The 13,784-nt window shown below is 32.1% G+C and overlaps 2 protein-coding genes across 2 annotated transcripts; both read left to right on the top strand.

The window, feature by feature from the left end:
* The first annotated feature begins 2,313 nt into the window (after positions 1-2,313).
* On the top strand, positions 2,314-3,757 carry LOC108906928. The gene is made up of 4 exons (XM_018710371.1): positions 2,314-2,581; positions 2,635-2,902; positions 2,957-3,079; positions 3,137-3,757. Exons 1-4 carry the CDS (start codon positions 2,533-2,535, stop codon positions 3,528-3,530), a joined length of 834 nt encoding a protein of 277 aa, XP_018565887.1. The 5' UTR covers positions 2,314-2,532; the 3' UTR covers positions 3,531-3,757.
* An 819-nt stretch (positions 3,758-4,576) lies between these two features.
* Positions 4,577-10,442, top strand: LOC108906929 (peroxiredoxin 1). The gene is made up of 2 exons (XM_018710372.2): positions 4,577-4,725; positions 9,597-10,442. Exon 2 carries the CDS (start codon positions 9,603-9,605, stop codon positions 10,191-10,193), a length of 591 nt encoding a protein of 196 aa, XP_018565888.1. The 5' UTR covers positions 4,577-4,725; positions 9,597-9,602; the 3' UTR covers positions 10,194-10,442.
* Positions 10,443-13,784: the final 3,342 nt, after the last annotated feature.

The raw sequence follows: 13,784 nt of genomic DNA on the forward strand, positions 1-13,784 counted from the left end.
CCGTTCTAAATTAAAGTCAGTATCCAAACTTGACAAAATATATTTAAGGTTATATTTACATTTAGACTACACACGCAAAACTGACTTTTTATACACGATTCGTATCAGATGTAATGTGGAAATTGCGCTTTTTTCGTCTTAGCATCACGATTAACATAAATAGTTACCATTTGTGTCAAAACGAAAGTGGGCAGTTCTCTGCTGACGTCATGACAGGACAAATTTGAGCCTGGTGACGTGCACACCACGATCAGTTACATCAACAAACTCACCCTGTATATCACTGATAAATAATATTAAGTGAAATACCTTTCTAAGGCTTACATGGTAGAATTTTAAATTTTAGAGACGTAAAGGATCCTCAATTACTTGAGATTTAACGTAAACAACTAATAGACGCACGTTTTCCTATTTTAAAATTGGATATGGCCGGTTTTTTACTACAATCTCACGTCCAGACAGACAAAATTCATAGAAAATACAATAAAGGACCTATCAAACCAAGTCCGAACAAAATAATTTCGTGGCTACTGAAGCGTTTTGTTTCGTCCGATGTGCAAAAAAGTTAAACAGGTTATTTAATCAATTTCTGCGTCTGGAAATCTTCTTTAAATGACCGATTAGTAGATTTATGTAAAACTATTGATAATTTTAAGACGAACGTTGTAGCTTTTAGTGCATAGAATATTACAGTATAGCCTTTCAGACTCTTTGTTTTCTAAAAGTTTATATTTTGTTCTACAAAAGGAAAAATGAGGCTGGAAAGGCTGTATAGCTAAATTAAGTTATGTACATTTATAAAACATTGTTACTATAATATTTATTTTATTTATTTATAATCTACATATCATTTTATTTAAGAGATATTTTAAAAAGTATAATAAAAGCTTTAAAATAACGACATTTTTTAAATACCTAAATACAGAGATAAATGCCAGTATTTGAACCACACATTTAAATCAGCAAAACATTTGCCTAACTTTTTTTTTTAATCTTGCAGTTTTTAAGACAACATATTTTTTTGAAACCGTAATTTTTTGTTACCCGCCACTGGAGAATAAATTGAAACGCTTAATCGACTTAAAAGACACAAGAGAACAAAAAATGAAAATTAGTATTAGTTTTTATGCTAAAATACGCTATTTTGACATTTATTTAATTCACCGTTTTTGTTTTCGATACAAAACAGCGGATGTGAGGTTTCGAAAAATTTTGGGCAAAAATTTTTTAAATAGGTGCGTGGTTAAAATTTGACACTTGCTTCTATGACGCCCTGTATAATAATGCTACTATTAAAGCACCCAAATCAAAGATTAGAGGGGAAAAATTGACAGTCTAGGTCTAGTGATATTTTTTTTTTTCTCCAAAAATTGTATTTTCCGATCATTAACATTAAAATATTAAATCTGGTACGAGAAATTCAATTCCTCCATCTCATTTTACTTTTCTAGGCCAGTCATTATAGCTTATTTCGGGAAGAAAATACTATTAGAAGGGTGTAAAAATCCTCATAAATCCTGAATTACAAATGTCTGCGATGAAAATTGCATTAATTATTAGCAATTGAAAAAAACGGCCATTTTCAACCAATTTTGAGTTCTTGCGCATAAACAAATTATCGAAATTTAATCGGACTTGTCTCATTTTCTAGGCTTATTTAATACTTACCTTTTTTGTATAAACTTTTTTTCGCTACGAGTAATAGTTTTTTTACGCGAGTCAAAAAAACACTTTTCCATAACTTTGATCACTGTTAAAACAAAGTTTCCCAACTAGCCTCGAGTTGATTTTTTGATATTTTGTATATAACAGGTTTCCGAACAATATTCCGCAGAGAAACTTCTAATAGTATTTTTTCCCGAAACAAGCTGTTTCATGTCTATAATGAAAAAGCCACACAAACTTGTCCAAATCTGATTGCATTTTCAGAATTTACACTCTAGTATTTGTCTAAGAGAACTTTTTTCAACAATTTTCAAAAACTACAGGAAAATAAATCTCCGAAGTCCCCTATGTCACCTAGTGACATCTATATCTGGCGGTGAATATGACCGCACGTACATCATCGATATTACAGTGAACGCTGCATTTTACCAACTAAGGCTCACGCTTTAGACGATAGATGTCACGATAAGTCCAAAAATTACACAGACTTGAAAAATTATTATACAAAAATACTGAAATTTACAGATAATTATAGATATTTAATTTTATAAACAAATTTTATGTCAAATTCTAATGTTCTTTAATATAGTAATGTATCATCATACGATATTATTGTAAGACAACTAGAAACGTCAAAGAACGCGACGCCATGTTCGTGTTCGTAGTTCGCCACGACGTTACTCTTTTACTTCACCGGAGCGAGTTGGTGGGACACAGTTGTCCATTTGGTGCAAGAATTGGTCAGGTCTATTTAGGACAGAGTAGAGTAATTCCTTTAAATTTGAAAATATACTCCGTCCCCCGCTGTTAATAATTCGATATCAAATTTGAACTACTGGTAATCATCCTTCAGTTCAAAAACCCCCAATGGACGTATCAGAGCTGGAATCTAACCAAAATGTCATCTACATAACTGGTAAGTACACTCCCTAAATCTCGTCCAGCAGTTAGACTTATTCCATCTTCCAGAGGAAGAACACAGAGTCGAGTGGACTTACGATGCTACGAAGGAACTCTTGAAAATTTACGATGAGAAAAGTGACATGCTAGACACAGGAATTATTTCAACGCAGAAGAAATTGTGGGAGCTGACCTCGAAGGCACTGGCAAAAAAAGAGTATTACTACACAGCGGCGCAGTGTGAGAATAAGTGGAAGGCCCTTAAACGGTCGTATAAAACTAAGCTGGAACGAATGCAGAAGTTCGGTACAACCAAACGAGCCTGTCCTTTCGAATAGTAAGATTAAGAACCTTACTGATTTCTTTTATATAACGAACTTTGAATTTTCAGTGAAGTTGCCGAGATTCTGAGCAAACGACCAAACGACAGCTTCTCCCGGTCTTATTCCGTCAAAATCGACGAGCTGAGAAGACAGGAAGACTTATTTAAAATAAACTTAAATGAACCACCTGGGTGAGCGTCTACGTAGTGTCACCAAATGACGCTAACAGATATCCAATTCTGTTTCAGGTTTTCCAAAGACAAAAAAATGCTGGCGGAGTCGGACTACGTAGATATAAAAAATGTCGCGATGATCGACGAAGACGTAGAAAGTCCAAAATATGAATACGAAGACAGCGAACCCACGTATACTGTCGTTCAAGATGTGAGTCAGTCTGCGCTCATCGAAGAGCTGAGCGATTTGAAGAGGTTCTTTGTCAAGCACAACAAAATCAACACGCAACTGTTGAAGCAGACGAACGAGGTGCAAGAAAAAATTCTGGACTGTTTGGAGAGAACTATAGAGGGGCAGGACGAGGCTCGTAGAATCGAGGAGAGAAAAGCCAGACAACAAAGTGAGATCGTGCAACAGATGAAAATTCAGAACGAGTTGTTAGAGAAACTTATAGAAAAGCTTGGTTGATGTTGAACGTTTTAATTAATTAGTAAATGAATAAATTATTTTTGTATTCTGCTAAAGTTGTCTGAGTGAATTTTAAAATCTAGTCTTTCACACAAACTTTAAGGGAATATGACGAAAAGACGATTACAATTTGTACGAAAATCTGTTATTTCATCTGTATAATAATATATTTGATGTAGTTTTTATATATCTGTAAATAAATATGTAATAAAGACTTAATTAGTTGACTAGGAAGCTACCCTGTATATTTCTTTTATTCGGCACATGACGTAACTGAAAGTTAATTAACAAATATTTAAATAAAATTACATGTTTTTAGATGATTAAATTGTCAAGGTCTAGGAAGTCGATAAAACAATTTTTTAAAGTAATCCACGAAAACCAATTACTATGAAATATTAATTTTGATGAATAAAATAGTACAGATGTGATAACGAAATGTATCTCAAATTAATTCTAAAAGCAATTTATTTCATGTGACGATATGTCGATAATCCTAAATATACACTAGACAAAATACAATTATTTTACTGTAGGTTTTAGATCGTTTTTATTCCAAACGATTTTACTTGTAAAAACAGGTATTGCAAATGGTGTAACATAAACTTATATGTCACTTACCGTAATGACCTGGTTTATATCTGGTGCCCTTTCACAGCACCATAAAATTCACCGGAAACCTTTCAGAAAAGCTGAAAAAGTAAGTTCAATTCAAATAGAAATAGATTGAAGAAATGCATATATGGCATACTTACATCTCTACAGCCAATGCTTTAATTCTTTCACAAATTCACTTCACACACGTATAGAATAAAGCTTAATAATGACTAAGTGTATGAATTACAAGTATCAAATATAGCGTCACATTGTCACTTTTATTAAAATTTTAATATCATTTTGTTCTGTCCAAAAATTCATTTGTTTTTTGTTGCCCTTCAAATTCAAAACGCAACTGGTTTCAACCGCCGATCGAAATCTATGACGTCATCTGCGTAAATCCTAGTTTTCGTGATGTGAGTTGAAAAGGCTGCTTCTACTGTCGCGCTAAAACAACGCCGCTTCTGGAATTTATTCCGCTTTTATCGGTGATTTGAGAAACCGGCTTTTAAACGTGTGCTCGTAGGATAACGGAAATCCTCATTTTCATAACCATTTGCTTTTGTGGCTCAACTTTTGATCGAGTCTTCGTGCAGTCGTAAGTATTGTATTGTTTTTTATTTGTATTTATTGTCTAAATCATGCTTATATCTGTCTAATAATGGAGTTTACTGCTTTCTAAGATGAAGTAGGAATTGACACGTTTATTTCCTTATCGTTACCTGATCTTACCTACCTAGGTAGGGCCATAAAAAATGGTCTTGAAACAAAAGCGTTTGTTAGCTGACATATTGGCCTACTATTTATGATCACAGGAATGTATTTTTTTGACAATTCTTGCGTACAGTTTTTGTTGTAAATTAAAAAACAGATTTGTAAAAATGGGGATAAAAAGGTATTAAAGCTGTGTTGATATTGGGAACATATTTTATCCTTAATTATTAGGTTCATTTGCCGACGAAATAAATTTTATGAACAAATTGGAAAAACTAGATGTAGGCCGTGTAAAAAGGTTAGTTTTCTATTTCCAGTACTATACATTTAATGAACATAACTTTTACCCATAGATATATAGATAAAAATATACCTAGTTGTGGGTATCTTTAGAAAACCAAGGGGCAAGGGTAAACACAAACTATAAAACCTCCCATATCCTGCTATTTGCTGGTCTTCCATGACCTACTTTTGTTTCTTTAACAAAAAAAAATGTAAAATTTAAAAAATTAATTTTAGGATGTTTTTTCTTTGCCTCGAGCAATCCCCAAGGCTAATTTTTTTAGAATTATAGAAGGTAAAAGATTGGTAAATGTAGGTATAGAAATTAATATTGATATTTTACTTCAAATGTTGCAAGCATTGTTGTTTTGTAATTATGAAATGTGTTTGCAATAGGCAATTATTTTAATTATATTCCATTTTTATTGTTTAAACTCGTCAGCTAAGAAAATTTTCAGGAGTTTTTCAATGTAGGTATTATTTTGATATTAAATTTAAACATTACATTTATTTGTTAGTGACCTACTTTAAAACAACGAATGCTTTATAATTTTCATAACTTGCTCTCAATCCACTGTAATGAATTAAATTTATATCATAATTAAAATATCACAAATTAATTCAGAAAATAATTGTAAACAAAGTGACATTGGAACATTTTATGTTACTCATACAGTTGTGCAATACTTTGTAATTACTTCGGTGGAATTATTTAGCATGTTTTTAAATATTGATACTTTCATTTATTAAAGAACAGGGCAAACGATAAAAATGTGATATCCGGTCAGTTTAATTGGCGATAATGGCTGACCCCATAATTGGAGCACCTGCATTTTGAATGTTAATAGTTCTTACAAAGTCCGCATCATGAATTAATCATAATGGAAGTGGCCATCCATTAAGTGGCCTTGTCAACTTTTTATTAATACTTACGTAAATAATTCTTTATTCTTCGTACCTACTTACGTTATTGTAATAGTCGTTAAGTCTTTTTATACAAGATTCCACTATTTACGAGTTGTATGGGTGATTTAAAAGGAGCTTATCAGTTTTGACTTAAAATTTGCAGTATGGGTACATTTTTATGTTTTTTTATGCAGTAGGTTCATTACATTAAAATAAAAAAAGAGGTATCAATATCGTTACAATAAGTAAATAAAATTTTATCTTATTAATCTATATTTTTACCGAAATAAGGCTTTTCAAATTGATTTATGGCCCAAATTAAAATATTAACAATGTCATATAAAATATTTGCTCTACACTTCATCTCTGGCAATGTATTATTATAATGCTTTTGTTAAATTTTTATGCTTGATCCATAAATATGACTCGTACCTAGCATTTGTTTATTAATTTTTGTATTCCGTAAGAATAATGGTAAACTAGTAATATATCATCGCTAGACAGTTTTTAATCAATTTACACAATTGATAATTATTCAGAATTAGTAATCCGAACGTCTAGATAATTCTGATAACAACTGGGAAATAATGGAGCATTACCAGCAGTTTTGTAGGTGTCGAATAAAAAAATAAAATTACTTTGACGTTCACTAGCTCTTATAAACATACACTTGTTTGCAGTAATACTTGAAAGTCGCTTTCTAATTTGATATTATCACTACAGCTTAGCCTTTGAAAACTTGTGAGGTGTAGTTTTGTATTTAATTTTGCGACAGGTCTACTGGCTTCATGTAATAGTTTTTTTTTTAATTTGATTATGGATTAATTACTATTTCTCTTTTCTTCCAATTAAAATTTTTGTTAGTGAAAAATGTCTTTTACCCTAATTTTTTATACCATTATTATAATTATAAATGTACATATTCATGATGAGAAATTCCTTTGAATTTTAGAATGAAACAAGATCAAGTGAAAGTTAAAACATTAATTTAAATAATCAAGGTCGTTTAATGTTAATATGTATATTTTAAATTAAAGAAATTACACTTCAACAAGATATCAATTTACTAAAATGATAATGTGGGTTGATTTTAATGAATTTGTAATTTGAAAGTACTGTGTCATCATTGCTTAGTGATGAGTTTTGCTTTTCGGGAACAGCCTACAGGGTGATTCACAAATGGTGACCAAAAATGAAACCTCGTGTTCTTTGGTGAATTTTAAGGGGAGTCTTTCTTATAAAACCTTCAATAATTCGTATCGCAATAAGTATAGTCTGGAATTATCTAAAGCCAAAAAAAGCGCCAACGACAACTATATAAATACATCTATTAATAAATAAACGAGCAGCAGTGTGGAACCTCATAAAAAATAAAAATGACCGCAGTTCACCTGTAAGCGATTCATTAAACACTAATGACTTTAATACTTATTTTTCCAATATTGCAGAGCGTCTTTTGAGTGAGCTCCCGCTTCCCAACAAGTTACCTTCCGAGTTTTTGATTGCCCCGAGGTCACAAACGACTTTTAAATTCAGAGAGTTGTCTTTTAATGAAGGAAGAACTATTTTAAATAACTTAAAAGTAAAAAAAACAAAGATGCTTACGATTTGAATGTTCTAATCTTGGAAACTCTTAAAAACATTATAATTTTTTTACTATTTAAACTAATTAATCAATGTATTAGCTCCAACGTATTTCCTACAGCTTTCAAGTTATCCAAGGTTATTCCTGTTTTTAAGAAAGGTGAGAAAGATGATGTATCTAATTACCGACCAATATCTCTTGTTCCCGTTCTGGCAAAGGTTTTCGAAACTGCCTTAAAAATGCAAATTGCAGAGTATTTTGAAAACAATAATTTATTCCATTCTAGTCAATACGGTTTTAGGAACAAAAGGTCAACAACTTTAGCTATTAACCAGTTGACTACAATTATTTTAAACAATTTCGAATCAAACAATGTTGTCAGTGGAAATTTTTACGATTTGACTAAGGCATTTGACTGTGTGTCCCACAGAATTCTCTTAAATAAACTAAAATTTTACAATTTTGATGACAATAGCGTGTCCCTTATTGAGTCTTATCTATCGAACAGAACTCAGTATGTTTTTTATAATTCTTGTTCTTCACACCTAACAAAAATAGTTCATGGAGTTCCCCAAGGCTCAGTATTGGGCCCTATTCTATTTCTTATCTACATCAATGATTTCCCAAATTGTGATATAACTACTGATTTTATTTTATTTGCCGATGATACTATCGCTTTAACGTCAAATAATAACTTAATTAAACTCGCAGTGGATTCAGTGAATACGCTGCCACTGATAAAGGCACTAGTTTATTGCTAATAGATTGAACTTAAATGTTGACAAAACTCAACAATAATTGTGAAATGAGCAAATTTTGTGGTATCTCCTTATTGGTGGTTACGCCAAAAATTTGTTAATGAGGACGTGTTTTTTCTTCAACAAAAATTATTTAGTAAGCTTTTCAACGATATATCAACTTTTGAGTTTGCTATTTTTTTGGCAACAATATCAAGGGCAAAGGTTATAAAACCGTAAAAATCAAAGAGACACAAACTTTATAGTACTTTATTTACTACTTACTAAATTTGATGTGACTGTAAGAATAACAGTGATATTTTTGTTTCTATGAAAAAAGGCACAACATTTTTTGAAATCAAAAAATGTTAAATAGAACAACTATCAACTTATAATACTTTTTTGTTGAAAATTACTTTTATAATAACCCCCTGAAGTTTGGCCATCAGCATCCGTTACACCCTGTATAATATAATATTATATAATGTGATGAAAAAGAAGTGTAGATAACAGTTTTTAATATATTCTAATTTATCATCAGTTCTTTTATTTTAGCGTAACGATTAAATTAGAAGCTTTAAAAACTTAAACTGTTAAAAACTATTTAAAAAATCTGGCATCTATAAACGTTTGTAGCAGTTAGAGGATTTACTTCTATATATGTCTAGAACAGCTTAAGGATTATACAAAAACACTTGTCTAACAGTGAACATAACATAAAAATAGCCATTATATCTTACTATTTCCACATTTTACTTAAGATAGCTTCTATTTTTTAATTATTTTTTGGTTCTTTTTAAATTGCATTCTAGTCTTCTACAATTTTATTTTATTATGCTTGTTATCTTAATGACAATGATATTGTGGGAAGCATACGCTGTGGGCTATCCAGTGAATAGCTAGGATCATTTGTCGAAGGAATCGACAGCCACAGACCAGTTTCAAACTAATTAAATTCTCATTATGTGGGAAATCATTATTACAAGCCCCATGCTAAGATCATTCGTGAATAGAACCACTTGATGTAGACCAGTTTTGAACTTAGTTCTCATCAGTATGCCACAACATCATTAATTAAAAAGTTTTGTGCCAAAGCAGCGCTTTGTGTTAGTAGGCACTGAGTAGACATTTAAGATATGACATATACTTTATAGGTTATATCTCACACACACTCATTGACTGGTTGTAGTACTATACAAGAATTCGCCCGCTCGTAAATAAATAGCGACTTTTTTCATATTGCAGGTAACCATGCCAGTACCAAGCTTACAAAAACCCGCCCCGATCTTCAAGGGCACCGCCGTCGTAGACGGCATGTTCAAGGAAATCTCCCTGGAAGACTACAAAGGCCAATACGTAGTCTTCTTCTTCTACCCGCTCGACTTCACTTTCGTCTGCCCGACCGAGATCATCGCTTTCTCCGATCGCTTCGAGGAATTCAAGAAAATCAAGTGCTCGGTGGTGGCCTGCTCTACGGACAGCCAGTTCACCCATCTGGCCTGGGTCAACACCCCAAGAAAACAGGGCGGTCTCGGCGAAATGGGGATTCCCTTGCTCGCCGACAAATCCGGGGCCATCGCTAAGGCGTACGGCGTTCTAGACGAGGAAACGGGCGTGCCGTTCCGCGGTTTGTTCATCATCGACGGCAAGGGTATCCTGAGGCAGATCACCATCAACGACTTGCCCGTCGGCAGGTCGGTAGACGAGACCCTGCGTCTCGTCCAGGCCTTCCAGTTTACCGACGAACACGGGGAGGTGTGCCCGGCTGGCTGGAAGCCCGGCCAGAAGACCATGAAGCCCGACCCCAACGGCAGTAAGGATTATTTCTCCAGCTCGCATTAGCTTGGGAATTCGTGTAATTCCGATTGATTTTCGTTTGTCTCCCGTTTTGCTTTTAAAACACTGTTTTCCATTTTATTTTAGCCCGTGAAGCAATGAGGAGTTTGTAGCGCTGCCGATATACGCAACATTACAAGTATTTTTTTTTTTTTGGTGATATTTTTTGCGTGTATTGGCAGATTTATGTGATGCGTAAGGATAAAGTCATTCTTCCTAATTTTATTATTTTTTCAATAAATGTATTGAGGATTATTTTGGGTTTTATTCGGAGATCGGTAGCGTTATCATTAATTGCCAGAAATTAGCGGGTACTTGAAAACCAATTAGCTGATAACTAGGGCCAATATTAGTTTAACGATAGGAAAGTGGTGTTTTTTTATGATTAATTAGATAATACCTTGGATGCAGAATTTTTATGGGAGAAAATGGACAGAGGTTCCGAATTCGCAATTTTAACAAACCATTTTCAATTAAAATAACCAAAAAAACTTTTAAACTGCATTATACTGGGTGTTTAAGTACTTGTACAAACTTTAAAGGGTAAATTGACTAATTTTAAAATAAAAAGTTCATACAAACATGGGTTCGCAACGGTTCGGTTTCTTGAGAAAAATTTTTTGGTATTGTGCCTATTTTCAAGAAAATATGACAATTTGGGAAACTCATTTCTTAGTTTTTTGTTTAATGTTAATGGGCGCAACATACAGTGCTGTATCTAGATTTAAGAGGGCTCTATAGCAGATAGACAACCAGCAATACGTTTTTATAGATTTTATTACACGGTTTGTCGAAACGTGAATTAATGCACAAATAACAGACTTTCCTCCATTTTAACGCAGATTTCCTATAAAATGGACTTTGTTTGAAACTCAAATTCCTTTTTGGTGTAAGGAAATTTGTAATTTGCATCATAAATTACAAATTTCAACAAACAGTAATTTTAGTTTCAAACTAACTTCATTTTACAGAAAACCTGCGTTAGAATGGAGGAAAGTCTGTTATTTGTGCATTAATTCATATTTAGACTAACTGTGTAATAAAATTTATTGCTGCTTGCCTATTTGCTGTAGAACCCTGCTCTTAAATAACCATATCTTTTTTGTGTCGCACTGTAGGTCATTTTTGAGTAAACTTTTGTAAAAAAACGGGTTTAAAGTTAAACCTGGGTTGGAATTTTTGAGTTGAATCTTTAAGATTTTTTGAAAAACAAGTGAAAAAAATGTAATTTATTGATTGTTTTGCGATGTAACAAACTTAAATCATTTACAAGACTAAGACTAAACTACTTCCACAAATAAGTTAATAACGTTTACAATAATTGCTGAAAAAAATCTTTTTTAAACGCTCTGTATCTCAAGAACCAAGCTGTTGCGGACCCATCTTCATATGAATTTTTTTCTTAAAATTAGTAAAAGATTCACCCTTTAAAGTCTGTACAAGTACTTAATAAACGGCCTGTATAAAATCCCACATTGTGAAAGTGGTTTGTGAAATAGGTTTTGAAGTATGTGAAAGCCTCGAGCGACAGAACCAGTTTAATAAGATTACTTTTTTCGATAGATTGGTTCACGTTAGTTTCCCTTTGGGCTTTTGCACAATTCGGTTCGAAATATTTGATTTCTAGTTTGTATAGGCAATCCTATAAACAAGTCAATGTATTTAAAGTTGCCTAACATGAGACGGAAATTACTATACTTTAGCATATATAATTTATAGTAATAAGAGCTGTATTTAAGGTTGCCTATTCGTATACAACTTCTAATTTTAATGAAAACAGTAGTAGCGTTCGACATTAACATCTAGATATATTTCTTTGTCAATGTTGCAATTAAAAAAGGATAGAAAACGTCCAGAGCATCCAAATGTCAATTCCGAACGCTGCTTAATAATGACGCGATTTCGACGTTATTCTTTACTGAAAATATGATTGGGCATTTATCGTTATTTTCGAAATTTCAAAATTAAATTTCTTTGAATTAGTCTTTCGTTATGCTTATTGCATATTTCTAAACTGTTTTTGTACATTTTGATACATAATAACTGCCTTATTTTGGTTGAGTGTCTTACATACCAAATTTTAATAAAATTACATTATTTCGCATACCTTTAACCATTATTTGCAAAATTTTAAAGCAATTACCAACACAATCGATCATATTTAAGAAAGAAAAACTGTAAATAATGAATTTAATGAAATTATAGAAATGTATAAGAAAAAATTTATCATTTTAAATATACCTACTAATTCTACGGCTCACTCGACCAAGTGACTGGTTTAGTCATTTTTGGTACCTACCTAAGTGACTACCATTTGTACAAAATAGTTATTTATGATACAAGTGTTAAAAGTGGCATTTTATTTTGTGAGTGAAGATGATTAAAAAACGAGCGTAGCGAGTTTTTTAACTTCACGAACAAAATAAAATCACTTTTAACACGTATATCATACACTATTTTTTCTACAAAACAATCGGAAGAACTAAACTCAATAAAAATAAGAAATCAAAAAATACCACACAGATCGCAGTGTTTATGAACCAAAATTTTCGTAGCAACCAGTACTTTTAACACTAGTGTTAAAAGTAACTGACTTTTAACACGCGTGTCAAAAAATGACATCAAAAATGACAATTAAAAAGCCCACTTTTAACAGTTTTGTAGAAAAAATAGTTTTTCTACAAAACTGTTAAAAGTGGGCTTTTTAATTGTCATTTTTGATGTTAAAAATGTCATTTTTTGACACGCGTGTTAAAAGTAAATTACTTTTAACACGTATATCATAAATAGCTATTTATTCATATATCCATCAATCTATACCTAGTTATATATCTAATCGTTAAAGAATACGAAAATATGTTTCAATCAACAGTATCTGATGATTAAAAATATTTATAATTTATTACGAGATGATCAGGCGTAAATTCATATAGGCATTATTTTTAAATTAAAAATTTATGGTTTAATATAAACACAAAGTTCATGGGGTTCTATCTCTATTTTCAACACGGAAATAATTAGTAGGTGCCTATTTAAATAATTAAACATGAAGCTTTCCAAAACATTTTGGCTCAGAAATCTAAAAAATCCTGTGCAAATAAAAGTACCTACACAGTTTTAGATTTATTTACAACGTTGTGACCAATGACTTGCATTGTTTTTTGTTTTGTTCGGGGCGATGGAGCAGAGACAGACAAACATGTGCGATGTTACCTTTTCGTTTTATTACGAAAACGTAAATACTACGAACCTTAAAAATAACATTTGCGTACAAAGAAACTTAGCGGCCAAGTTCATATAATTTTAAAATAGATATGCGTTTCTATATTTCCTAGATCAAGGAAAAATACGATGCGTGCGCAAATTTGGGACGTTGCCACATTTCGTTTTAATTTTTCAAATCCGTAGATCTCGATACTGTTTCATCGCACAAAATTTCAATTCCTTCGCTTCCAATATTGATTATTTATCAACGAGAATAAATTTGTCTTATTTAAAAAGTAATGTACGTTTACGTTATTGTCTTTATTATTCCATGGTGAGAGAAATTGTGTGATCCCGAACATAGATATTATTTTACGATGTGTCAACGTAGCC

The sequence above is a fragment of the Anoplophora glabripennis genome, unplaced genomic scaffold (assembly GCF_000390285.2).
Source record: "Anoplophora glabripennis isolate ALB-LARVAE unplaced genomic scaffold, Agla_2.0 scaffold354, whole genome shotgun sequence".
Classification (NCBI taxonomy): Eukaryota; Metazoa; Arthropoda; class Insecta; order Coleoptera; family Cerambycidae; genus Anoplophora; species Anoplophora glabripennis.

What these genes read in the sequence shown, in the direction of transcription:
- LOC108906928 (XM_018710371.1), top strand. Translation starts at nt 2,533, where the DNA reads ATGGACGTATCAGAGCTGGAATCTAACCAAAATGTCATCTACATAACT. An exon ending in AAATGTCATCTACATAACTG is followed by an intron (nt 2,582 to 2,634) that starts GTAAGTACACTC and finishes TCCATCTTCCAG; the next exon opens with AGGAAGAACACAGAGTCGAG. An exon ending in CGAGCCTGTCCTTTCGAATA is followed by an intron (nt 2,903 to 2,956) that starts GTAAGATTAAGA and finishes TTGAATTTTCAG; the next exon opens with TGAAGTTGCCGAGATTCTGA.
- LOC108906929 (XM_018710372.2), top strand. Translation starts at nt 9,603, where the DNA reads ATGCCAGTACCAAGCTTACAAAAACCCGCCCCGATCTTCAAGGGCACC.